At 37.9% G+C, this 25,225-nt stretch overlaps 1 protein-coding gene across 5 annotated transcripts in view; it reads left to right on the top strand.

Annotated features, from left to right (window-relative positions):
• bnc2 (basonuclin zinc finger protein 2) overlaps nucleotides 1–25,225 on the top strand; it is a 274,475-nt gene that overhangs the window by 230,285 nt on the left and 18,965 nt on the right. For all 5 annotated transcript variants that reach the window (XM_015345266.2, XM_015345265.2, XM_015345267.2 and 2 more), the window contains one exon: nucleotides 22,754–25,086. In XM_015345266.2, coding sequence (XP_015200752.1) covers nucleotides 22,754–25,086 — 2,333 coding nt within the window. The remainder of the gene's footprint in view (nucleotides 1–22,753; nucleotides 25,087–25,225) is intronic.

Genomic DNA, 25,225 nt, shown 5'->3' with positions numbered 1-25,225 from the left:
GAGGCTGGTGTGGCATCTTCGCCTGGAGCACTCTCTGGCTGTACATTTTCCAGCGTGTCAGAAAGAGGCAGCGTTTTAGAGAAGAAAAACATTCTGTCACATCTGTGCACGCTGACACAAGAGCCTTCTCAAGAAGGTGTAAAACAGAAGATAGTGGAAGACACTCGTTCTTCTTGTTTTGTCTTTTTTCTTTTTTTTGTTTAAAAGGGAAACAAAAACTTTTCCCTTGACTTTTGTTTTAAAGGGAAAACTATTAAAGAGATAGATCCTGTCACAGTGTAAGCTATTGTTCAGAAGAGCTACTGTACATTAGGTAATTCTGTGATGAGTGAGGCATAGTGATGTTTCCTGTCTTGTTTAATTAACCCTACGCTTCCTGCCTGAAGGATTCTTCTGGACAAATTCACATAAAATGATTAAATGTGTCTCCACAATTTGAAAGAGTGGTAATATTTTTACCTGAGTGTTGGAAGAGCTCAGCAAAACATTTAGAATCCATCTCTACTGTAGATATCCAAGCTAAAGTGAAGATCTCTGAAGGACACAAGTACCTCAAAATATAATATAAAACAATACAATTTAGATAGGAATTATCCTCAAGGCACTGTGCAGATGAAAATAACAACTACCTCAAGAATAAGGCTTGGGTAGGGATTTAGAAACTGCTACAAATGGAAATACAGCATTGGGGAAATTAATGTATTTCACAAGTAAATTCATGGCACTCATGTTGAAAAAAATAAGCATTTTTAAAACTCTGTTGTTAAATCAAGCCATCCCTATAACAAACATTTTTACAGAAAAATATCTTGTTATATAATGTTTGTAGATATTTCCAAGACAACAAATGAAAATGAAATAGGAAGAAAAGGTGCTTAATCTGTTTGGTGAAGGTGTATGCTTACAGAAAGTGAGGCAGGATGGCGCTCAATGCGTACAGGAAAATGTGGTCTTTGGGAGAAAATGTGAGCTTTCTTTGGAAATTACAGATTAATGTGATTTACAGTGCTTGTTTCCACCCTATCTGCTGTTTGGGAATAAAAATAGTTTTTGAATCCTTGCTTACATTTCAAAAACACAGAATTGAGAAAGTAGCATGCAACTTTTGAAATCAATTCTCATTTTACACTTTACCTTGATATTGTGTGTGAAGCAAGTTTATTATTCTGCCAGTTATTAAACTTCTTCCACCACCACAAAGTGTGAGATAGTTAACATGACAGACATGGCTTAATTTTATCACTGACCACGTTAATGCATACATACAGTAAGCATCTTCTTCTCAATGTTGCAGATGTATTCAAATTCTTCAAAGACCCTAATTAAGAAATAACTTGGATTTTTACACTTTTAAAGCAATACAGAGTATTTTGTTTCTTTACAAGCCTCCCTGGCCCACCTCTGTCTCCTTTTGTTCACCTGTTTGCTTGCAAGCTGTTGCCTCTTTCACATTTCGAAGTCTGAAATGATACAGTACCTGTCCTTGATTGTATTGTTGCTCCACCAAAACAACATAAAGAGGACCACTTTTGCCTGAGCCTACGGCCTTCTAAATCTAAATTCAGATTAGAAGAGAATATGCAAGGGGTGTGCTTCTGTGTGTGTGTGTGTGTGTGTGTGTGTGTGTGTGTGGGTGGGTGTGTGGCCAGGGTTGCACTGTTCTTTAGTATTTGCAACGCATTAGACCTATTGACGGGGGATGCACACCGGCTTTTTGCTTTGGTGTCCTAATAGCACTTCGACTTCTCCATTCAGAAAGCTTTGTATTCAGAGGGGCCATTTGTGAATAAAAATGGCACTCTTTTTTGTTTTACATGCTGTTAGTGCCAGACTAGTAGACGCAAGTATGTAGAGGGAGATGTACAGCAAATAGCCATTTGTACCTGCATGGAGCGAAGGGGCCTTGCTCAAAAGCAAAGGGGCTCCCTTTAATAGCACTTGAGTGCACTCCGAGGCGGCTGTAGATGTACCTGTTCCACCAGAGACATAGGTCCCCTTTGTACCTTTGCATGACTTTTCACTTAAAAAAAATACTCCCCACCAGCGTGCTTGACTGGCTCCATCTCTCTTATTTGCGTCGTGGGCTGGTAATGCCTGTGTGTGGCCGCTTAAAAAGTCTTGCATGCTCTCAGGAAAAGGTAGAAGCAAGCAAATGCTCTGTCATTGACCTGTGGGTCCTGACCAAGTTGTGGGAGTAATAAATAATTCCATTCTTTACAAAGTACATTTATTCCGTTCCTAAATTGAAATCAAAGACATCAGTACAGTATAGTGATGAAGAGAGCAAGAAAAGACAGCACTTTTGAAAAGTTCTCAATTTTTCTTACATTATTGTAGTATTTGTTTTTTATGACGTTTATATGTTATGTATAAGTACTTATTGCCCAGTAACTCCAGATAAATGTACACATGACTTTAAATGTATTATCTTTGCAGAAACTTATTATCTTTGCTTTTCAAACCATGCAGTCTATACAAACAAAACTGTGGACAAGAGATACATACTGTATTACAGTAATGTGGAAATATTATTCTAAAATTATTTTAATTTTTTAAAATATATTTTTGTGTTTGAATTACTTGGAATATGTTGCAAACAAATGCAGAATAAAAAATAGATTTTAATGTATTTAAAGCAGCATTTATTTTATGAAGTTCTGGTTTACGTCAACATGGATTTGATAAATAACCTCTGTTATTTGAATTATTTCTGAAGTATTTAGTATGAATGTCTGCTACAGAATACAGTCAGCCAGCCTTTATTTCCCTTCAGCATGTCTGCATTACATTTTGACTCATTTTCAGTGCACATTACATGTGTAACACCTGTTCTATTTTTCATGCATTACACTGAACACATAATTTATAATTAAGAAAAAGCATTATTGCATATCATAAGAATGATGGGCAAGCTATTTTTTCATTGCATAATTTCTAGGTTAAAAACACATGCCAGACTCAAGTAGTCAAAACTACTAGCTCTTAAAACGTGCTTTCACCTGCTTGAACAGACATACTGTAAGCATTTTTTCATACAGGAAGATAACAGAGATCATAGTCATCACATATATTGTAAAGGAATAGCAATGTTCCCTAGGAAACCCACATTCAAAAATACATTTAGAAGATGTTTTTAATATTTGTGCATGCTTATAAGCATGTTTTATATAGGACCATTGGTACCTTAAGTGTTCAGGTTCAAAGAATAATACACTATTTTTGTCCAGGTCATCTTATTAGAATATCTTAAAGTTAATCTTTAATTCGGAGCAAAAACTTTTTTGAAAATCCAAGTAAATTCCATTTTCTTTCAGGAAAAAGGGGTGTTAACGATAGATTCCCTGTTTTTTTCTCATATTTAGTGAGTTTAGACAATTAAATCTAGAAAAATGTTATTTATCCCTTCCATAGGAGTTCAGATCTACCAAGACATACTGTAACAGTCAACAGACTCAGATAAGATGTGTTTTTTATTAATTACTGTATGGTGTAACAGGATTTTAATGACACATGACAAAGTAAGCAAGCAAACATTGATTTCTTAAGCTTCAAACTGCGCCTGGCAAATTTCAAACTGCAGAAATCACATCAAAGTGTTTTCTCTTTCTGGTGCTGTTGTTGTTCTTGTTGTTTGATAATCTAATGAGAAACATTTGTAAAGCGACGTTTAATTTCTAATTTCAGTGTCTGCAACATTGTTGCTGTACAGGCCTGTCACAGTCCCTGAAGTCTGAGATAAAAAAATTAGCTCACTCTGTATAATAAAAACAAAGCAAATAATAACCAAAAATAGCATGATTACAAAATACATTTTTGAAACTGCTTTAAATTTAGTAGAGAAAGCCTTAAAAACACATTTCATCTGTTAGCTATACAATGTGATCTTAATAGCCTACTGCATATTAATGCATATGGACTCTAAGTGGCTTGCTGCAGGTATCAGAGGGGTCCTTGTATTTTTCCACCAGCCTGAACAGGGATTACACGAGCTTGTGCTGTTTTTCACTCATTTTACTTCAAAGGCCGCACCACGGAGGGCCCAGCTCTATGCCAGTGGCACGCTGCCCTTGGCTGCATGATGCTGGCATACACTCGGCTTCTGGTAAGATTGCCAGTTGCACACACAGTCCAATGTACGTATAATGAGGAGCTTTAAAGTAGATTGCAGAGGGCTGATTTGTTTACACTTGTGTAATGAGTTTCAGAGGATAGAGCAAGCCTTCAGCAGCGTGAATTGTTGAGTAGTAGGAGAGTTAGAGCTACGGACAGCAGAGCCTAGGGCAGACTTGCAAGTTTCATGACGGTCCTCAGTAGCTGCAGTGGCAAATTTGTACTGTTGTCTGGACAAACAAGTTCCAATTAGTGCTCAGTTTTATGGCACTAAGTCCATGGCGCACTTATGTAGTCTTCAATGTCTGTTACATAGAAAGTTTTTCACATTGGAAAACCTTGCCTTAAAACAAAGGTCAAAAAAAAAATAGCGTGCTGACATTCAATTTGAGCATGTCTAAAAATTTCCCAAAGTTCCCCCTGCCCCCCACTCCACCCTCTGAAGCCACTCTGGGAAATGTGTAGATCATGCGAGAATTGTACAACATTTCGGAACCATTTATTTGTGCTTTGTCCTCTGCATCATGAACAGTGATACCTATCACATTTCTGTAGTTACTTATAGCTGTAACCAGTGTTCAAGAGCTGTTAATGTTAAAGAGCAGGTGTAGGAAATGGTGACAGTGAAGGTGGCCTAAAAGCAAGTCTAAATGAAAGCTACAGTGCCCAACCTTAATCAAATTAAATTTTTTTTTCATGTATAATCGTGGCGCCCTGTATAAATATGCTGGACACACCATGAAACAAAAAAGATCTTTCCTTTTTGCCTTTACCTTCTTCACAAAAAACAGCCTTTATGTGTCCTTAAACTTTATTTAGCAAGTTGGCAACTAGCAGATTTGAAACAACTTAGGAAGGCAGACATTAGGTCAGGCAGTTTCACGAACTTAGGAATGGGGTCTGGGCAGAAGGCCACCAAGAGCTGGCTTTCCCGAATCCAGAGTGTTCTTTTTGAGAGTGTAATAGCATGACTGATGTGTTCTTACTTTTGTTGAGACAACTGGCCAATTTTAATAATGACGTGGGCAGTCCTCTCACATTTGCAGAGAAATATTTTGTTTTGTGCTATCTAGCATTACCTTGAAACTGGTCCGTCTGTATCTGTTCTCTGTATCAGCAATCTCCAAATCAGAATATTATGCAGAAAAACAGTTGTTTTTATTTGAGCATCTGTATGTGGTGGGATCTGATTTTGTACACTAAATTAATTAGTAAAAAGATCGATCTAACTTTCTATGGGTTTAATCAGAATGTGGCATTTGCCATTGGCTATATGATAAGAACTAATAAAGACAATTTCAGTTAAAGGTTCCAGTGACATGTGTGGCAGATTTGAGTCTAACAGTACACATACACAACAGACCTAGAACAATTAGAACTACATAAATACCTATATTATAAATACTTAAATACTTGCTTGTTGCTCAGAAATAAATGCAGAAAGTACTACTTTAACTGCAATACAACATTTTTATTTTCACATTAGCTACAGTACATCCCACTGCAGGGTGAACACAATCTTACTCAATAAAACACAATAATTTCTTAAAAGCAGTCATTGATTCACTTGTGTTTTCTTGCAGTGACCCTACGAAAAGCATTATTCAGAATGAAAATATGTGATCAGTGAAGGCAGCTTCTTGGTCTGAACTGGATTTAATCTTACCTGCTTTGCTTTATGAGAAGCCTGGAGACGATTTGTTATCTTCCACTTTACATACTCTATGTGAGCTATAGCGTACAAGGTCCTAGACTGCTTGGGTAGAAACAACTCTCTCACACCTGTTTCCACCTCTCCATTAGTATCATATTCACATTACATGTACAGTAATTAAACAAGTGTCATAGGAGAGATGTGTATGGAGTTCTGCATCAACTGTGTTTTACCACAATAAACAGACAGCCGATAACCCTCACAGGCTCACCTGGAGAGGCAAAAGAGCCAAATGAGAAAGCACGTGTGTTTATATTGTGTAAATACTGTTAGATTTTTATAAGATCCCAATTTAACAAAAAGTGGCGGAAAAAATTAGGTTGTGCATAATGTTTTCTTTTCTAGATTACGTCTTAAAAAAGGTGTCTTCCAGCTGCTTTTTGTTTTTTGACACATTTTTTTCCCCATCTGCAAAGCGGCAGCATCATTCGCTCACAGTGCTGGGGGCCTGGCCTCCATTATGTAGAGAGTGTCAGTTACATGGTTACACAAATCAATGAGCCTCTCTGTGGGCTTGAATCCCCTCAATCTACCACACATCCTTCGGACAAGGTAAGCAGATAGACCTTTAACCTGCACTCCCCAAACCCTCTGGTTAACCGTTCAGACCAATCAATAATAAAAAAAAATGTTGTGCCTAGTTTTTACTGACATTCTTTTCAAAACTGATAAAATCCCCTTCCAGGGAGCACACTAGATGGAAAATGAACTGTGTAATAGTTCATTTCAAGCACTTCCCTCACCACCCCAGTCTTTTCCCTGGCGTGAGTCACGTGCTTCATTTAGCTCTCACAGTGGCCTGGTTGGGCAGCGTCGGAACATTAACTAATCCATACTTATTATATCTCTCACTTCTTTCAGCTTGTAATTTGTATTGAAAGATGTATTAGACCTAACACTCGATGCACTGGCAACAGGTTCATTGTGGGATTATTCTATAAATTGCATTACCGGCTGCGTGCGGGGATATGAAGGCACCACTTTAGGGTCCCAATGTCTGCTTGTCTATCGAGTTTTTGTGATGGCTGTTTACATTGTAGATACATTGCGCGCATCAAGGAAGGAAGTGTGCGCCGCGCCCAACGGGCTTACTGACAGGAACCCTAGACGTCCCTGACCGAGATCGATAGTTCTGTGCTGTCAGAGATGGCTGGGACTGCAGTGCCAAAACACTGCAAGATAGCATTTCACCTGGCCCATCTTTTTTTTTTCTAAACCCTGTGGGGTTTTCTTGAGAGGCTGTTGCCCTTATCTCCAGAAGTTTGCTGTTTTAAAAAAGCAAATACATAAACATAAGAAATAAAATGTTTAAGCGTGTTTTTAAGTTTGTCTGATTTCTAGCCGCTTTATCCAGTGTACAGTAGGGTTGCAGTGGGGCCAGAGCAAGCAACAGGCGCAAGGCAGGGTACACCCTGGATGTAACACCAGTACATCATAGGGCACACACTCTCACACCAGGGCCAATTTTCCCAGAAGGCAATTAAACTACTGGTATATCTTTGGAATGTAGGAGGAAACCGGAGCACTTGGAGGAAACCCATGTGAACACGGGGTGAACATACAAACTCCACAGGGCCCCAGCGCTGCGACATAGCAATACTGACCACTGGGCCATCCTGTTTTTGAAGTCACTCAATCCAAAGCTAATCTATAGTCGAGTGTAAAATGTTTACAGTATTGTACAATTTTGGTCACTGTGACACAAAATAAATACTGCTGTTTTGGAATCTGTCCAGAAAAGAACAACCAAATGCATTTCAGAGGACAGAAATGGAGACTAGGAGAAGTTGTATCTAACTTTGAGAACAGGAAGCACCTTTTTACACAACGAGTAAAAACTGTCTAAGCTGTTGTTGACATGGGTCCCCTGCTCTCTTTCAAGAAAGGCTGGATAAGATCTTTGGTTTAATAAGCTACTGAAAACCAAATAAGCCAAATGGGTTGAATTGCCTCATGAACTCTGTAAAAAGGGTTATGTTCTTATGAATACAACAATGATCCATTGCATGTACCACATCTGAATTTTTCAGCTATGTCAAAGACTGTATTTGTCTAGGTCTGGATGGACATTATTATTCAACTTCCATCCATACATTTTCAATAATCACTTAGTCCAATATAAGATTGATGGAATAGGGCACAAGGCAGGACAGAACACCAGTGCACGTGTTATAGGACATTATAGGACATGCACGTGTGCATATGGAGGCCAATTTAGAGACATCAATTCAAACAGACAGCGTGTCTGGACTGGAGAGAAAGCCAGAGTGCCTGGAGAGAACCCACAAGCCTAAAGGTACAGTAGAACATGAAAACTCCACACTGAAAGTGCCCAAAGCTGGAATCAAACCCAGAACCAAAGACCTGTGGAGCATCAGTGCAAACCACTATACAGTACCACAAAGTCATTACCAATGCAATCATCTTTATAAAACAGATAAGACTTATTTTAGAGACAATTTAGTTTTTAAACTTGAAGTCTTATACTTTCATATAATTAATAACAGTAACTTAACACCCTCAGACAAAATATTAATTCTATCTCCAAATGCCACAGTATATTTTATTTTCTTTAATGGAATCCAAATAATTGAAAAAACTTAGAGTGTAACTGTTATGATCTGATTTTGTGGGTCGCTCTTGTATGATCAATGCTTGCTTGGTCTGGTCAATCCATTCCTTAAGGAGGTGTAGTCTTGTGGGGTTTATAAGTGTCTTTTAATATGCAGCTGAGTACAACCACGAGAAAACATGATCATTTTGCTTTGTAATGTAATTGATTAAACTGATAAAAAGAAAATGGGGGACGAAATTCAGACGTCTCTGTGGCCACAGTAGGACTACATTGGTGACTTTTACAGTAGGTCATTCTTACACCCAAGTCAGCTACCTAAACTTTGTAGCAGTTTTTGTGTTTGAAATTAATATTTTTTTTTAAATGGGAAAGTGAAATGGAGGGAAGTTTACTGAAGTGAGGTTTCAGGTTGTACAAGAAAGAATTTGTGAGCTTCATGGGCTAAACTATTTAGGGCTGTATGGAAGGATACTGATATATCTTAGGAACCATCTGACTCTAATTGAAATAGTTTGGAGTGTATGTTCTAGCCTCACCTCTAGATCTACTTTAGATTTCAATATGGTTATGTATCCTAAGATTTTATATTTTCTTAATTTTGTATCATTGATATCCAGGTGAGCAGTAAAAGATATTACATGGAAATTGTCTGGCATCTAAAACATTGCATTTCTGGCCTGGACTTTTGATGGTTCAGAGATTTTCCTTCGTGTATAAGTTACATTCCATAATACAACAACAGATGTCAATTAAGTTTGTTTTTACTGTAAGTATTCATGACGTTGGAAACTATGACACAAGGCAGGCAACTGCAGTGGAACTGGTGCATATTCTGAAGACTTCAATACTGCTGTCTCTTACTGTGTCATAATTTTGCCATATGGATTGATATTCACTGGGAAACAAGACCAGCATCTTAAGTGTGATTTTGAGTGCAATTCCCACCCATATGTGTGAGCTAGATTGTTAAAAAAACATATGATTTTAAAGATGTTTTATATTTTATTTGCAATATATGAATTCTGTATGTTTTCAGATAGTTCCATGTTTTAAAAAAAAAGATTGATACCTGTACATTCAATGGGTGTATTCTTGGGAATTAAAAAAATATGTTAATGTTTTTCCAGGGATTTGGTGCCTGTTTTAACCATTAACAAAGAATTGGTTGATCCAGTGTTTCAAAGACAAGTTCTCAGATTGAAAGAAAACAGTCTTTCTATTTCTTAAACCTGTAGTGTTAACTGCAGTAAGTCTGGTATCTAATGTCTTTTTATATTAAATATAAAATATAAAACTATTTAAAAAAGGAAACTACACAGATACATTTTTAACATGCATCCCCCAATAAATGCAAGTGTTTTTATAATTTATTGTTTATTAAATAAAGCTGTACAAACAGTTTTGTACAAATAAAACAGCCTTTTCATTGGAGAAGAAATACTTCAGACTATTTCACTGTGTTGGCTGTTTGTTTTGGCAGCAATCCCAGGGCTAGTGTTTGTTACATGTATTTTCCCCTGTAAGTAAATTGAAGTGGATTACAGAATTAAGATAAGAGAGATAGCACTATTGTATTTATTAAGTTTTCACTAGATAAGACGGCAAGTGTTTTCTAAGTGTGTTTAATTTATTCAAAGTTAGGCAAAATCATCTTGTCTTTTCATTTGGATCCCTTCATCCCTCGATTTTATTTGCCCCAGTCTGATGCTGAATCCAAAGTGAAATTGTGTATCAAATGCTAAATTTGAGTGGAGAGCGGGGAGGGGACTGAGCTAATGGCCTTGCATCTTCCTGGCATTATGTCAATAATGGCTCTAATCACATTAAGTAGAGAGCCCATTAGCTTATTCTCTTTTCTTGCATGCACCATAGCAACTCTGACAGACCGCTACAAATTCTAATGGTGTCTCTGTTACTGGCACTGCTGTGTGCTAGTGACAAAAGAACAGGCTTATATGCTTCTGCCTACAGTATATACTGTATTATACTGTATGTGTTTGTATTTAGATCTGAGTACAGTGCTCATTGGTACATACAGTACATTAAGTGCACTGTATGTACCCATGGTCTTAGACCTTATTGCACTACTGTATATATTTTTTACTTAATAATAAATATATATATATAGCATATATCTTCATATTATATTTATCTACATATTTATCTATTGAGGGCGACAGGCATATAAAGCTATGTACAGATTATTTTTAACATTGTTAAAAAACGTCATGACCTGTAATGCTACAATATATTTGTTTAAAGGCTCAGTAAAATTTAGTATTCTAAAATAAAGAAACCAATACCCTTGTCTGTAGCATGGGGAATAATAGAATTAATAGAAACAAGCCATTCTTGTAGATCCATTATGTGTCAACCAGTGTATGATTCAGAGATTTTTAGAGTGTTGCCAAGTAACCGGAGACTTTCTAAAGACGTCTGGGGCCAGGTCATTCATGGCCGATGGGTAAATATATCGGGAACCTGTATAGAATGGTATGCAGAATAAAGTATAGTCCATGTGGATGAAGTTGATTCATTGGCTTGATGGGAAGGTGAGGCTGTAGGATGGAATAGCTTGATGCAACTACATGTCCTTCTCTCAATTGAAACCTTTCTTATTTTCTTGTGTTCCGGATTCCAGATTTTAGTTCTGACAGCTTGTTGTTTTTGTCCCCCGATGGCTGGGTCCACTGAGAAGATTCAAATGTTGAGTGCTGTTAATGAATCTTGGACCACAAAGCAGCAGAGCTTTGTTCTCTTCACCGATGAATCACTGATATTCTGCAAACCTTCTGTAATGTGTACGTGCACAGAGACTGCCTGGTCATGGCTATTTTCAGCCTCTGTGTTCAGTGAATTTCAGGTTTTCAGGTTCACATTGTGTATTTTGCAGGATTAAGAATAGGAAACTGAAGCCTTTCATTTACGAGAAAGACTTCCGAAGACACTGAAATGTCCAATAAACAACTCGTATGTGTATTTGTGCCTGCTTAAAGGTACAACAAAATTAGACATTATTTTAATTAACATTGTAGCCACCTTTATTCATATGGAGTGGAAAACGGAAATGCATGTTTTATGGTGTGGTTTGGAGAATATGAAGTGCAAGTGGCCATTACCATTGTAATATGCCTATGATTTTTTAATCATGGGCCATTTCAAAGCCATTAGTAGACTGGCAACGCCTCTTTTTCTAAAGCACATTAAATCTGAAACAATGCTGCTACCATTCCAAATAATATTAATCACAATAAACTAGGTTAACAAGTGGCAATTTTTTTCAACTAACCATAGGTTTTACACAATAGTAAGTTGAATTATTCCTAAATGTATTCATTCGGTAAATTCTCACAGAATTCATTGGTTGTGCCGAAGCGTAAGATTTTCTAGTGTTCTGTATTTAAGCTTTCTACTTTAGGAAGGGAGAAAAAGTAGACAAAAGGACAAAATAACAAAGTCAAGAAATAGATTCATCCAATGAGCTATCATCTTTGAAGTGTCGTTAGTTCCAGGATTAAACAGAAGAGAAAATGAAGGAACAAAGTGGTAGGAATATCTGCTTCCTTTATTTCTGCCAAAGGTCATTGTTAATGGTGCTGTGGGACACAGTTTTATGCTCTCACATGGTGGCTGACTGAAATGTCTCCACAGATGCCACAAAGGGACATATCTCTCCTCTGTACAACATTTTACTTATCTTAAATCTGTTTCCTCTCAGAGGCTTTTGCTGATTGGTCTAATTACAGCAAATAATTCTTATATGTTTAGGTGCAGACTGTGATACCCTTAGATCTCTTTTGCTGGTATTAATTCATTTGTACAAATTTTGTTATTGAAAGAAACGTGGCTAGGTTAGGTATTCAATTCAAGATATTCTTTACAAGAAATTAAACATTTCATTTGCAGTATCATTTAACTCTAAATATCAGTGTTTTGTTCAAAACACAGCTCAGAACATTTAGTTGCTGTGAATAACTGTGAATTCTAGTTCCTCTGTCATTCTTTCATTACTCTGTCTGAGCTTGTCCTTTGAGACTCATGACCACAACATTGCCCCTGAACGTACAGTAATCAAGCTCCTGTGGTTCAGTTCACATTTTATATACTGTATGTACAGTACGTAACTTTTAAGACAAACAAAAAACAAGGAGACAAAAACCATTAAATATATACTTGCTTTGTTGTGTAATGTTTTTTTTACAAATATCAACAATTAATTCATCAGTTTAACCTGAGTATTATTGATCTTTGCTTAAATATATAGCCCACCTAATGTGAAACACATACTGAATCAAATCTATAGAATTGAAAGTAGTTTAACAAACATCTTGGCTTGCTTTAGCTTTTATTATACACTAAACAATTCTGGGAAGTGATTGTAGTAAAAATTGAACACAGAATGTTTATTTTAAACAATATTCAGTACTGTACAATCAGAAATGTTTTTTAGCTTTGGAAAATTAAACTTTCATTTCAAACACAGTAAATGGCTGGGTAACTTGCCTCAATATATTTGTGCTTGTGTATTTTATATTAAAATTTGAGTAAATGAATTGGAATAAGAACACAATATGTTTTTTTAATGGGTAATCTTGGAGAAAGTATCTCAACAATGTTAAACCAACCTGCAATGAATTTAATAAAGGCAACTGAGAAAATGGTCTAACTGCACATTATGTATGATGCACCCATTTTTACAATACTCAAGCATGTACAAAGTTCTTCCAAGATCCTAATACAGCCTCTGTGGTAACCAATATTATTTTAAGCAAACATAATCTAGTTAGATATAAGGGTATACGTTATTAATGTTTTATTTGTTATTTTCCTAATACAAAAACGAGTAGTGTCTTCTTAACTCAGAAATGGTAACCAAAATGTAACACCTTCTACTGCTGCTGCCAAAAAGCTAATCAAGATAATGTAGTTTTCCCTGATACAAGTACTCTGCCCCTTGGTATTCCTGGCCATAGTCAGATGGCATTGTTTGGTTAAGGCCATTGGTTCCGGTATTCTTGTTCCTTACCAGTAGTCACGTGATTTAAGGTAATCAAGTTCTTAGGTATGTAATCACATTCTGTGCGGTACTTGCCCAGAGTAAAGTGAGTTTTGACCACCTTCTATGTGCTTGTGATACAGTACCTTTGTTTAACAACATAAGCATGTGACAAAAGTCGGAGTCAAGCTCCAGAACCACTTCCTTGAATGCTCAAAGGAAGTGATTCCCTTAATTAAATTACCTTAATTTTGGAAGAAAGGGGGAAAGTGGGAAGGAATATAAGGTGTGGCCAGTGTCCTCTTGTCAGTTTTCCATTCAGATGTGCTGTAATCACCGCCACTAAAATGGGAGGTGACATATAAAAGGCTTTAAATTTGAAATTCTTTATTCTGGCTGCACCTGAGCTTCTGAAAACAGTTAGGTTCTGTCCATTTTTCAGTAATTCTGGACCAGGTTGGCATCACTGAGCTTTAAAATGAGGCAAAGTTTGAAAATACCTTTGTAGGATATATCTGGTCTTATCTGAGCTTTAGCCAAGCTATGTTCTTTGGAGGATGCCATAGGAGAATTTAAGACAAAGAAAATGGGTTGTGAAAAACCCTTTAAGGTTCATTCACCCAACAAAGGAAAATGGTATCAAATTTTAATCTGAAAAGAACAATATCAATGAGCAATTACTCACGAAAGGGGTACATTTAAAGCCATATAAAAAACAACATTATGAATTTCTGTAATTTTCACATTACACTTACCAACACTTAGACTTTCAAACAAAGCCCTGAGAAAGACCAGAAAAGGGTAGGGTATTATTAGACTTGTTGCTTGGCTGCCCTGTCTGTTGGTTAAAAAACACTTGGTGCACAACGTCTCATTCATAGCAGGCCTTGCCAAGCTTCTTGGCAAGGAAAAATGAAACATTGACCACTGGCCATTGAATACTGTATAATTTAATAATACAATCGGAATAAACTCCAAAGGCTCTTCTCCAAATTACAATAAAAAAGAGGCATGTTTTAGAGCTCAAGGAACCATATGTTGTTCAGGAGACGTTTATTGGATAACACTCCACTCAGACATAAATTTGTCTGTTCTTAATGAATTACAGTACCATTGTAGTACCAAAAAACAGGTTTCTCAAGCCTGTGCCATATAACCCCTTTGTTTTATATAACAAAGCTCCCTGTGGTCTCAGACCTGAATCCCCTACTTTCTCATTAAACCAATGAGCCAGAATAAAGTGCAGACCTTTTTCAGATGTTGGTCATCTTTTAAACAACAGCCCTCTAAATCTGCAGTTATTTAGCCACTTACAGTAGGAGAAAGAAAACCATATTGCTCTGTAGCTCACAACCAACTGATCTAGACAGAATAAGCCTGTTAATTACCTCAAAGGCAGATCATGTTGCCCCTTTAAACCTTTGTTTAAAAATCAAATAAGGGAATGTAGTTCAACTATGGCAGACATTTTTTTCAACGTTTGGGCACTGTGCTTCTGTATTTATAATCTCTGTACCCAAGGGTCACTGATAAAATGACAAAGATCACAAAGTATTATTTTTAAGACATTAATGGTATTCTCCAAGTGGTTGAACATAACCTCCTCCACTCCCTGGCACGGTGCTTGTGTCAGTTAGCCAATTCAGATGGGGGTGATTTTCCTTTATGGTTTCTAAATTACAGGCTGATAGTAGTCAGATTAGATATGAAAATGTCCATTTTAGGATCAGCCTATTATTAAAACCTGAGGTCTAAACATAGGATGGACTGTCTTTAAGCAAGAGATTCTCTGTGAGCCCATCTGCTACCGATAGAGAAGTTCAACTCCTTATTTCAGATGCCAGTAAACATCAGAAAGAATGGAAGAGAATACCAGTTCATATTAATAGGGGACAAGTTGTAACAGGAGATTAAAGCCCTGCAGGGCTTTAGGACATGTATCCTCACACCTTGAGGGCTGACATATAGATCTTAAATAAGGCAATTTTTATCAGTTGCAAAAGTTCTTCTGGTTATTTTACTGTACTAGACATTGCTTGCATCTGACTGGCTACTGAATGCTTGACGCAGATACCCTAGAACATACAAGAAATAGGAGGGCCATAAAAATAAATAAATAAGTAAATAAATAAAAGTGATAGATAATGATTATTCCTGAAACTTGCAAAATGTGCTGCCTGAATCCCCTCTTCCAATCAGCCAGCCCTGCTTTATTACAGGAGGCATTAAATATGATTGTGCTAATTGTACTTAGGCCGAGCTGGCTAGCCTGCTTTGTTTTATCAGCAGCCTGCGCTCCGGCGATGACAACGCCATAATTTGTGCGTTGTCCTGTCAGCGCAATTTACAAGGCGGCAGCAGCACCGGCCGCCACAGCCGCCGCCGCAGCAGCAGCAGGATAAATATAGCTGTACAAGATTCATTTACAGTGACACAGCGGCAGATACACAGAGCAGAACCCTGCCTAGGAGATAAAGTGGACCGGGTGACTTATGCAGTAATTATGGGATAATTGTCATTAACCTCACAAACAGTAGTTTACCCATATTGTTTAAAAGACTTGGGGATGCATAATGACAAGGTAATCTGTCAAAGCACTGGGGGGAAATATTAATGAGATTTGAGCAGGGGGGAGGCAGGGCTGGAAATATGCAGAAAGAGGCTGCATTAAGCTAATTGGGGGATGAGTGTACACTTGTAAAAGTGCTTCTAATGGCACGTTTGCTGCTCTCTGAGCGACTGCGGCTAATTCAAAGAAGTGGGCTGAGGAAGCCAGGGCTACAGGGACTAGTGTTTGTGTGCAAATATGTGTGAAATTGAACAGGAGTTTACAGTAAGGAGCTTCTGAGTACTTTAAATTGCCAGTTTCCGTACTTTACATAAGGAGCTAAAACATAATGTTGTTTTATTTTTAAAGCATTATATATTTTTTTAACAGAGCTGCTGTCAATGGCTCTTCTTTGAACTTTGCTGTATTGAGTTCACATCGAAATGTTAATTTTTGTTATTGCGCTTTTACAAAAAAAAACAAAAGTCTTGTTTCTATTTTTCTATTTTCTACTTTTTTTAATCATTTATTTGATAAATATCAAGACCATACAAGGATAAACATAAAGGGAAGGATCCTGAAATTGTCACTTCAATTAGAAAAAAGTACACAGATCATTAAAAACAACAAACTATTATTGGAAACAATCATATTCATGTCTTTTCATAAATTATCTCTCCCTAAATATCAATATTTATCCAAAATTAAATATTTTATTATGTTTAATTTGTAGTATTATGCTCTTTTTCTTTCTATAAATGCCAATAATTTCAAAAGTACGAATCAAAACATAATTTTAATTGCAAACCGAGAATGAAACATTATTCAGCATATTTCATTTAAAGTCACTAGGTGACCATGTGATAAAATCATTTTAAAACCCTAGGGCCGAGACAATTAAGACTTTATTAATGTTTTGCTTTATAAATGTTTGGAAGATCATTCATTTCAAATGCTGGCTTATTTCCGTTTAAATTGTGGAATACTTTCTAAATCAGACTAAATCAAATAGTCAGCAAAACTGGATTTATGTCATTTTTTTAATTTGCAGTTTCTTTGCTTATCAGCTCTGAGCTATTTTCTCTGTACGTGAATTGTACATATTTGTAGGTCAAGATTTCTACCAGTTGTTTTTGATATTCATTGAATCAACTTTGCCTTAAAATATGCTGATTTTTTCCCTTTAATGTAATATTCATCAAAGTGCTTAAGTAATGATTTTACTTCAAGTGCTCTGCCTGAATACTACTGGTAGTATTGTAGAGTTCTGCATTTTACAGTGACATTGCAAAGTTAAATGCCTAAGAGATGCTTCTTCAGCCTTTTAAGACGTACAGTATGAGAAACCAATATTTGAAATTGTATTTATTGTAACCATTAACAAAGAAGAGAGAGATTTATCTTGTCACTGGTCAGTTTTTTTAAGACAAGGAATGGCTGTTACTTTATAAATAATTGCAGAGTATCCATAAGGTTCTCAAAGAAAGGCTTGAAGTTTATCAGAGGAAAAACCTTTAAAGCTAACAGACTGTATACAGCAAATGTCTTTCATTTCCTGCAAGAAAGTAGAAAAGAACTGTTTGTAAGCCTAGACCTGGATTAAACCAAACCCTTTACTTGATGCAAGTTCTTATCGGGGTAGATGGTAGAAATGTCTAGCAAACAGAAAGTCAACATCAAGTGACACATTCAGAATTTGTGATTTGTGAGTTTATGTTTAATCTGACTGTTAACTTACTTTTACAGCACAGTGTTTACGATTTACTGTATCACCTTAGTATTTTTCCTCTTTTCTTTAAACATTCTTGGAGTGCAGTTTTTCTAAAAGAGGATGCTTTGGTAATTGAGTCTCAGGAAAAGTGTCGGCTCCCTTCAAAATAATGTTTTGTTATTAGAAATAAGGCATTTAAAATAAGGTTTGGTGAAAATGTATTTTGGCAAATAAATGCTCTTGTTTTTGGGGAACATTTTACAAATGCACTGGTTTTCTATTTCTTGGTTCCTAGCTACTTATTATCTGAATATAAGAGTTTACATTTGGCAGTGTTACCTTTTGAAATGTTGAATGAAGCTGCCATAACTAAAAGGTTAGGATTTCTTTTTAGGATAAATGAATGGTCTTGGTGAATATGGCAAAGAGAAAGCTGAACTGCATTTCAAGAAAAAAAAATTGATCATTAATGTACATTTTTTCACAACACACACAAAGTGAATGTTACTGTATCTGATGAAAGTAAGCCATAAAGCAAACTCTCCCTGACTCCCATCCAAAATCCCGAGATGGTATATAAAAGTGTTTGTGTAGCCTTTCTGAAGCATGCTTTTAAATTCTGCGACTACTGATCCGAATCGTGACAGCTGGCTGGCCTTCCCTTTTCTAACAAGTTCCATTTGCTTAGTTTTATGCCCTGTGTTTCTTTCATTTACTTTTGTTGATTTAAAGGAAAAAAAAGAAATTCAAAAGCAGTATTTGGCTGAGTTCTATTTGTTTTAATGTGAAATGCCTAAGCCTAATTTTCTAAGGATTGCCTAGGCAATAAGGAAAAAAAAGGGGCCTGCTGTCGAGTTTGATGTGAACTCCTGCATTTGCTAGTCCAGCTTCAAAACCTTGTTCACTGGTACAGAGCACATTTCCTGAATTAGATAGATTAGGTTCACTAATGTATATGATATACATTTCACCATTTTTTTAAGCATTACCTTTCTTTCTGTTGGTGACCCATTTTAAGAAAAGAGCCACTAACATCTAAAGGCTAAAGAACACAGAAAGATTTTACTTAATTTGCTGCAACAGTGATTTTAAAGGCTAATAAGATATAAATTAGTGGGTACAAAGACATATAGCACTGCATGTTTGCTAAAGCTGGAAACAATAGTGTACAAGCCCAAATTTCCCTGTACAGTCTGTGAGAAAATTGCTTATTCAATTCATTTACAGTGGAGTGGGCAAAATGCCGATGGTTAACCCTGAGGGAAAGTAAGAACCAATAACTTTAGTGTAATTTTATTTTGATTCATAAAGAACACCCAATTATTTTCGCAGAACAAAGCAGGACTTGATGACAGAGGAACTTGAACTTCAGAAGGGCAGCATTTGTTTCTGCATGTATTTCAGGAAATCATTGTGGAGAAACAATAAACTGTGTTCACTTAGAGGAATACTGTTTATTAGTAGTGGAATAATGTAGAATCTATAAGCAGTATGTCATCTGCTGCATTACTGAGAGTGTCTAAATTTCTTTTAAAAATGGAAATTTGTTTAATCAAGTGTCTGCGTCTCACCAGAATAAGACAACAGGTGGCACAGTTTGAATTCCATTGTGCTCTAGTCTGAACGGAGACAGAATTCAGGCTGAGCAAAAAAAGCTGGAAGGGGAGAAACAATAAAACTCAGAGCATAACTCTACATAACAGAGTTTGATTTAAGTGGTGCCCATTTTTTATGGTGAGCACTGATGTCCCTTCTCCAGCTTTACAATGTAGGCATCAGGTAGATACAGTAGGTGGATTAAAACATTTGTGATGCTCACTACGATGCCAGTGGAGCTCATCAAAGCTAGACCACCAACTGAAAGCTTGGAAAAGATCAGAGAAAATTATTTAATCTTATGTGTTTTACTTTTTTTGCACAACAGGGGATGCCATCACTGTCATTCACAATCACAGCATTTTTTCTGGGGGGGAGAAGCATCAATTAAAATGGCAAACTTTAAAAAGAAAAGCTAAATAATTTCAAACTAAATTATGCAAATTTCTAAATACAGGATATAAAGATGGTTTTGATTTTATCATTAAAAAGTAAATGCTTTTAAAGTGTTTTTTTTCCTGTGATGTCAATATCCCACAATTTCTGCTTAAGGTGCTGCTTAAACCAGTTAACAGTGGACTAACCAGTTAAAAAAGGAAAGGTCTTGAAAGTATTTCAATTGCCAGAATATACAGTATACAGAAGAGCCCAAATATATAGTATCACCAAACATCAATTCCTGCATTCTAAAACTAACCTTAGGTACTAAAAAAACAACAAAAATACAATAACACAACACGGTAACTGTGTACCATTTATGGATGTATGTCACCTGTACTTTGTAAACTTACCTTTTAGTTTGTTCTTTATTCTTATCAGGATGACCGAAGTGTGTGATGCAATTACACTATATACTGTACAGGGGTCTTAGAATTGTAAAAGTCTTCATAGAAATGTGGAGTTTCATCTGGTGACTTAAAGGTGGCCATAACATAACAATTTATTTTCAGTTTAATATATTATAAGTTACCAAATTTGGTGTGACACTAGAGAAGTCTAACTTGAAAATGGAACCTTCATAGTCACCCTTGTAAAAATGTGTATTTGAGATTCATTTGTATGAATGCTGTAACAACTTTTTAGCCTTACAAAAACCACAAATGATAGATTTTCTATCTTCTTAATAAAATAAATGCCAACTGGCATTGCTTGCTATGAAAAAATTGTGTACAGCATAGAATTTTAAGTCTTACCTCCAGGCTAAACTCATACTTACTAACAAAATGGAAGTGTATTTTTTAATGTATATTTAACCACAAATACTCCAGTGATTACTAATGTGTTTCTGAAATATATATTCACATATGTTTTATAAAGCACAGTGTTGCAAGAAAACATTTTTCCTCCTTTCTCTTTTTAGCATTTATCCTGTGTGTGCACCTTATAGTCTCTCGGGACTTTGTTTTGTTAGTTTCACATCTCCTAAACTGTAGAGTCACCATTTATCATTCATAGATTCTGTCAACTACCATACATAGGCTGGCTTTTATTTCTCCATGCTGTCTCTAATTGTCATCAGTGTAAAGTCTCTAGATGTCACTCTCTGTTTGGATGAAAGATTCCCATGGCCACACAGCATGTAAAATGTACACTGAAAGAGCAAATAATTTCATTCTAAAAGATGTGCAACTTTTTCTATACCCCATGCTTCATCAAACACAACAGCAAATGTATATGCTATATGTAGTTCTGTGTGTATGTACATATTAAGATTTTTTGGGGAGACTGGCTATTCTATAAAATAAATTTATAAATTTACTATAGTAACATATTGGTAAATGTACAAATTAGTTAGAACTAGTTTACCAATTTATTAGCCAATCTGTGAAATAATCAAGAAATTAGAGATTTTTAACCCTACAGTAGATTAATAAGAGATATATATTTAGATTTATAAATGTGCAGACACACAGCTGCACAGTTGTTTGAGATTAAACTGGGACATAATGTGATCTTGGTGAAATGTTTTTAAAAATGTTCTTAAATCTTTCCAAACACTGAAATTTCAGTTCTAGTGCAAAATATTAAAGTCAGCTTACTAAAGTTAATATTGTCCCATAATTTCAGTGCTTCTGCTTATATGTTTAGCCTTCTTTTAGCCTGGTTTTAGCTACTGTGACAGTTGAGATTCCCATAGTAACAACACTATGTCCAGTTTCTTCTTGCAAGCCTTTGAATAACTTCATAAAGATTGCTGCAAAGTATAAAAATATTGGGTCAAGGGTTTTATGCAGCAAAGTTATAAGCTGACTGCAAAACCTAAATTTGGTCCAGGCCAAGATTACTCCTTCAGAATCCCAAGCCATTCTCAACTTTCAGGAGCATAGCGGTGCAAAATTGAAGCTTTCTTAGTGGATAAAAATAAGATCTATGAGATGTTGGCCAAGAAAAGTTTTACTTGGACTTACCAATTGTTTCTACAACTAGAGTGTTACTATTCTTTGAAGACAAAAATTGTTTCCCACCATAATTTCTGAGAACCAGAGAATTAAACTTGAAAATGCAAAGACTCTTGTTGATTCTGAACTTGATCTGAAACTTGAAGACTTTCATATCTTAAGATCTTGGGGACCATCAGAAAATAGATATGATAGATAAATATGTATGTAAGATATGTGTGTTTGACTGTACATTTCCTTAGTGTCAAGACCACTATTCATTCCTGTAAATAAACCATGCACTTATTAATATTTCATTCAGTGGAAGATTTATGTCTTCCAAACATCATTAATATGAAGTTTGTAAATACAGATTTTCCTCCTAGCTAATTTCCACAATGCATGATAGCTTTCACTTTTGTGGCTGCTTCAAAAAGTTTTAAAATAACCAGTGATCACCCTTTTTTATTTCAGACACATCTACTCCAAAAGATACTTGTTGGCACAAATGACCACTGAGGCAAATTTAAACCAGCTCATTTTCCATTTAAAACACAAACAAGAAATGTGGGTGCTAAGCTTGGTTATCAACACCGCAATTAGTCACTGCCGTTAATTCAGCATTAACAGCTTCTTCTTTTTTTCTTTCTGTCACAAGAAGTAAACAGAACAGGGCTGTCTGTATTTACAGAGGGAGGCACAGCAAGAGTTCACATCTTTGCAAGCTGTTTTTGTTAAACAATCTCACAGCAAATAGATCATCGTCTTAGAGAAGGTGGAATTTCAGGGACTTGCTAATAGCGAGGCCCCAGTGGTCTGTATTTTGTTTGCTTTTGACATTATTAAACTCAGCCTGTTTCTCTAGCTGTGAGCTTAATGACTGCATTTGCATGGCTGATTAAAAGTAGGAAAGAGAGGAAAAGGAAAGAAAAAGAGAAATAGAGAAAATAGTGAGGGGAAGTTTGCTCTGTGGATGAAGCACTATTTAACAGTCTTTGCATTTTGTTCTCCAAGCCCTAATGTTTCATGAGCAGACAGCCAAGCACCTTCAATTGACTGGAGTAATTATGCAGAATCAATACGTTTTTGTGTTTGTCTTTGTTGTTTCTTTGATATGGCCTCCAGGATGCTGCAGGCAAGGTGCTGGACCGCTGGGCCATCATGTCCCGGGAAGAAGAGATCATTACCCTCCAGCAATTCCTGCGGTTCGGGGAAACCAAATCCATAGTGGAGCTGATGGCCATTCAGGAGAAAGAGGGCCAGGCAGTGACAGTGCCAACGTCGAAGACCGAATCTGACATCAGGACTTTTATTGAGAGTAACAACCGCACCCGTAGCCCCAGCCTTCTATCACACTTAGAGAACAGTAACCCATCCAGTATCCATCACTTTGAGAACATCCCCAATAGCCTCGCCTTCTTGCTCCCTTTCCAGTACATCAACCCTGTGTCAGCTCCCTTATTAGGGCTGCCTCCTAATGGGCTCATGTTGGAGCAGCCAGGGCTCAGGTTGCGGGAACCCAACCTGCCGGCCCAAACTGATCCCAATGAAAGCAGCGAGTCGGAGGTGTCGCTTTCACCCTTCCGCAATGGGCAGAGCCCTAGCCGGGGGGCTCTGAGCAGCATCACAAATGTGGTTGAACCCAAGTCAGAGCCGAACAGCATGTCCCCCATCTCCCCGCCACCAACCTCCCAACAGCAGCAGCAACAGCAAACGCAGCAGCAGCAACAGCATCAGACGCAGCAGCAACAGCAGCAGTCGGCCACATTGAATGACCACCATCCCCACCATCATCCCCATTATGTGAAGACGGAGCAGTCCAAGAGCATCACCTCCTCCTCCTTCTCATCCAAGATGCACCGCATGCGGCGCATGGGCTCCACCTCCCGTAAGGGCCGGGTATGCTGCAATGCCTGCGGGAAGACCTTCTATGACAAGGGCACGCTCAAGATCCACTACAACGCTGTGCACCTGAAGATCAAGCATCGTTGCACCATTGAGGGCTGCAACATGGTCTTCAGCTCCCTGCGCAGCCGCAACCGCCACAGTGCCAACCCCAATCCACGGCTGCACATGCCTATGCTGAGGAATAACCGTGACAAGGACCTTATCCGCTCCAGCTCTGGCTCTGCCACACCTGTCATCTCCAGTGCTAAGAGTGGGTTAACCCTCACCAGCCCTGGGCGGCCACCTTTAGGTTTTGCCACGCCTCCACTGGACCCTGTATTGCAGTCTCCTCTCCAGAGTCCTCTTGTCTTCCCTTCTCTGAAGACTGTGCAACCAGTGCCACCATTCTACCGCAGCTTGTTGTCCCCAGGAGATCTGGTCAGTCCACCTGTCTCTCTGCCCACAAGCCCTATCATACCCACTACAACCAACACTACCACCTTGATGGAACAACAGCAGCAAGTGTCAGTTCCTAACACTCACACTCCCCACATTTCTGAGTCATCACCCATAGTTCACGGTCTGCCTATCCATAGCACCCAGGACCCCACTACTGACCCCACTCCTAAGAAGAAACCCCGGAAGTCGAGTATGCCGGTAAAGATTGAGAAAGAGGTCATTGACGTAGCAGAAGAGTTTGATGAGAAGGAAGAAGAGGAGGAAGGGGGCCGGCCTCTAGATGGTACAGTAAACAACCAAGGATGTCATCACCACCAAAACCAGCCCCACCACCATTCCAACAGTAACGGAAACAGTAACAACAATCACTGCAGTGGCGGAAGTGGCAGCAGTTGCCACCACTCTCCTTCCCAGGATGAGATGAGTCCAGGCCTGGCCCTGAAGAGTATGCTTCGACAGGAGCAGGAGGAGTGCAGGGGGCCGCCAGGAGGCACTGAGTTACGCTGCATGGACAGCTTCACCTCTGAGGACCAAGACCACGAGAGGGACTTTGAAAATGAGTCCGAGACCTCTGAGACCAAGATGTGCTGCGGGGATGAATCCGTGGATGCTGAAGAGCCAGGCAGACGTCTGCGGAACAGTTTTGAGAAAGAGCGGGATGAGGACGAAGAGGAACATCACTTGCGGGAGAAACTGGAGAACAAGCATCACACTTCACACTCCCCTCACCAGCCAGTTATCAAGATAAAAGAGGAGCTGACTGACCCCACGTACGACATGTTCTGCATGAGTCAGTACGGCCTCTATAACGGGGGAGGGGGAGTGGCTGCGGCAGCAGCGGCGGCAGCGGCTGCTGCCAGTATGGCCGCCTTGCACGAGAGCTTTGTCTCCTCCATGGGCTACGGCGCCAGCCCCCCTAAGTTCTCTTCACCTTCCTTGGACGGCGACCTGTGTTCCAGCCCTGACCCCAAAATTTGCTACGTGTGCAAGAAAAGCTTCAAGAGCTCCTACAGTGTCAAGCTGCATTACAAGAACGTGCACCTTAAGGAGATGCACGTGTGCACAGTGGCTGGCTGTAACGCTGCCTTCCCCTCTCGGAGGAGCCGAGACAGGTGAGTTGCCTCCCCAGACAACATCAGATATATATTCGCAGAACATCATATAATGTGGTTTATTTGCATAATGTCCTTCCCTCTCATGTGTTCTTATTTCCTCACTATTTTGTTATTTGGTGATGCCATCATTTCACGA

The sequence above is a fragment of the Lepisosteus oculatus genome, chromosome 1, assembly GCF_040954835.1.
Source record: "Lepisosteus oculatus isolate fLepOcu1 chromosome 1, fLepOcu1.hap2, whole genome shotgun sequence".
NCBI classification, from domain to species: Eukaryota; Metazoa; Chordata; class Actinopteri; order Semionotiformes; family Lepisosteidae; genus Lepisosteus; species Lepisosteus oculatus.
The sequence above is the reverse complement of the archived record's forward strand: the minus strand, read 5'-3'. Positions and strand labels throughout refer to the sequence as shown.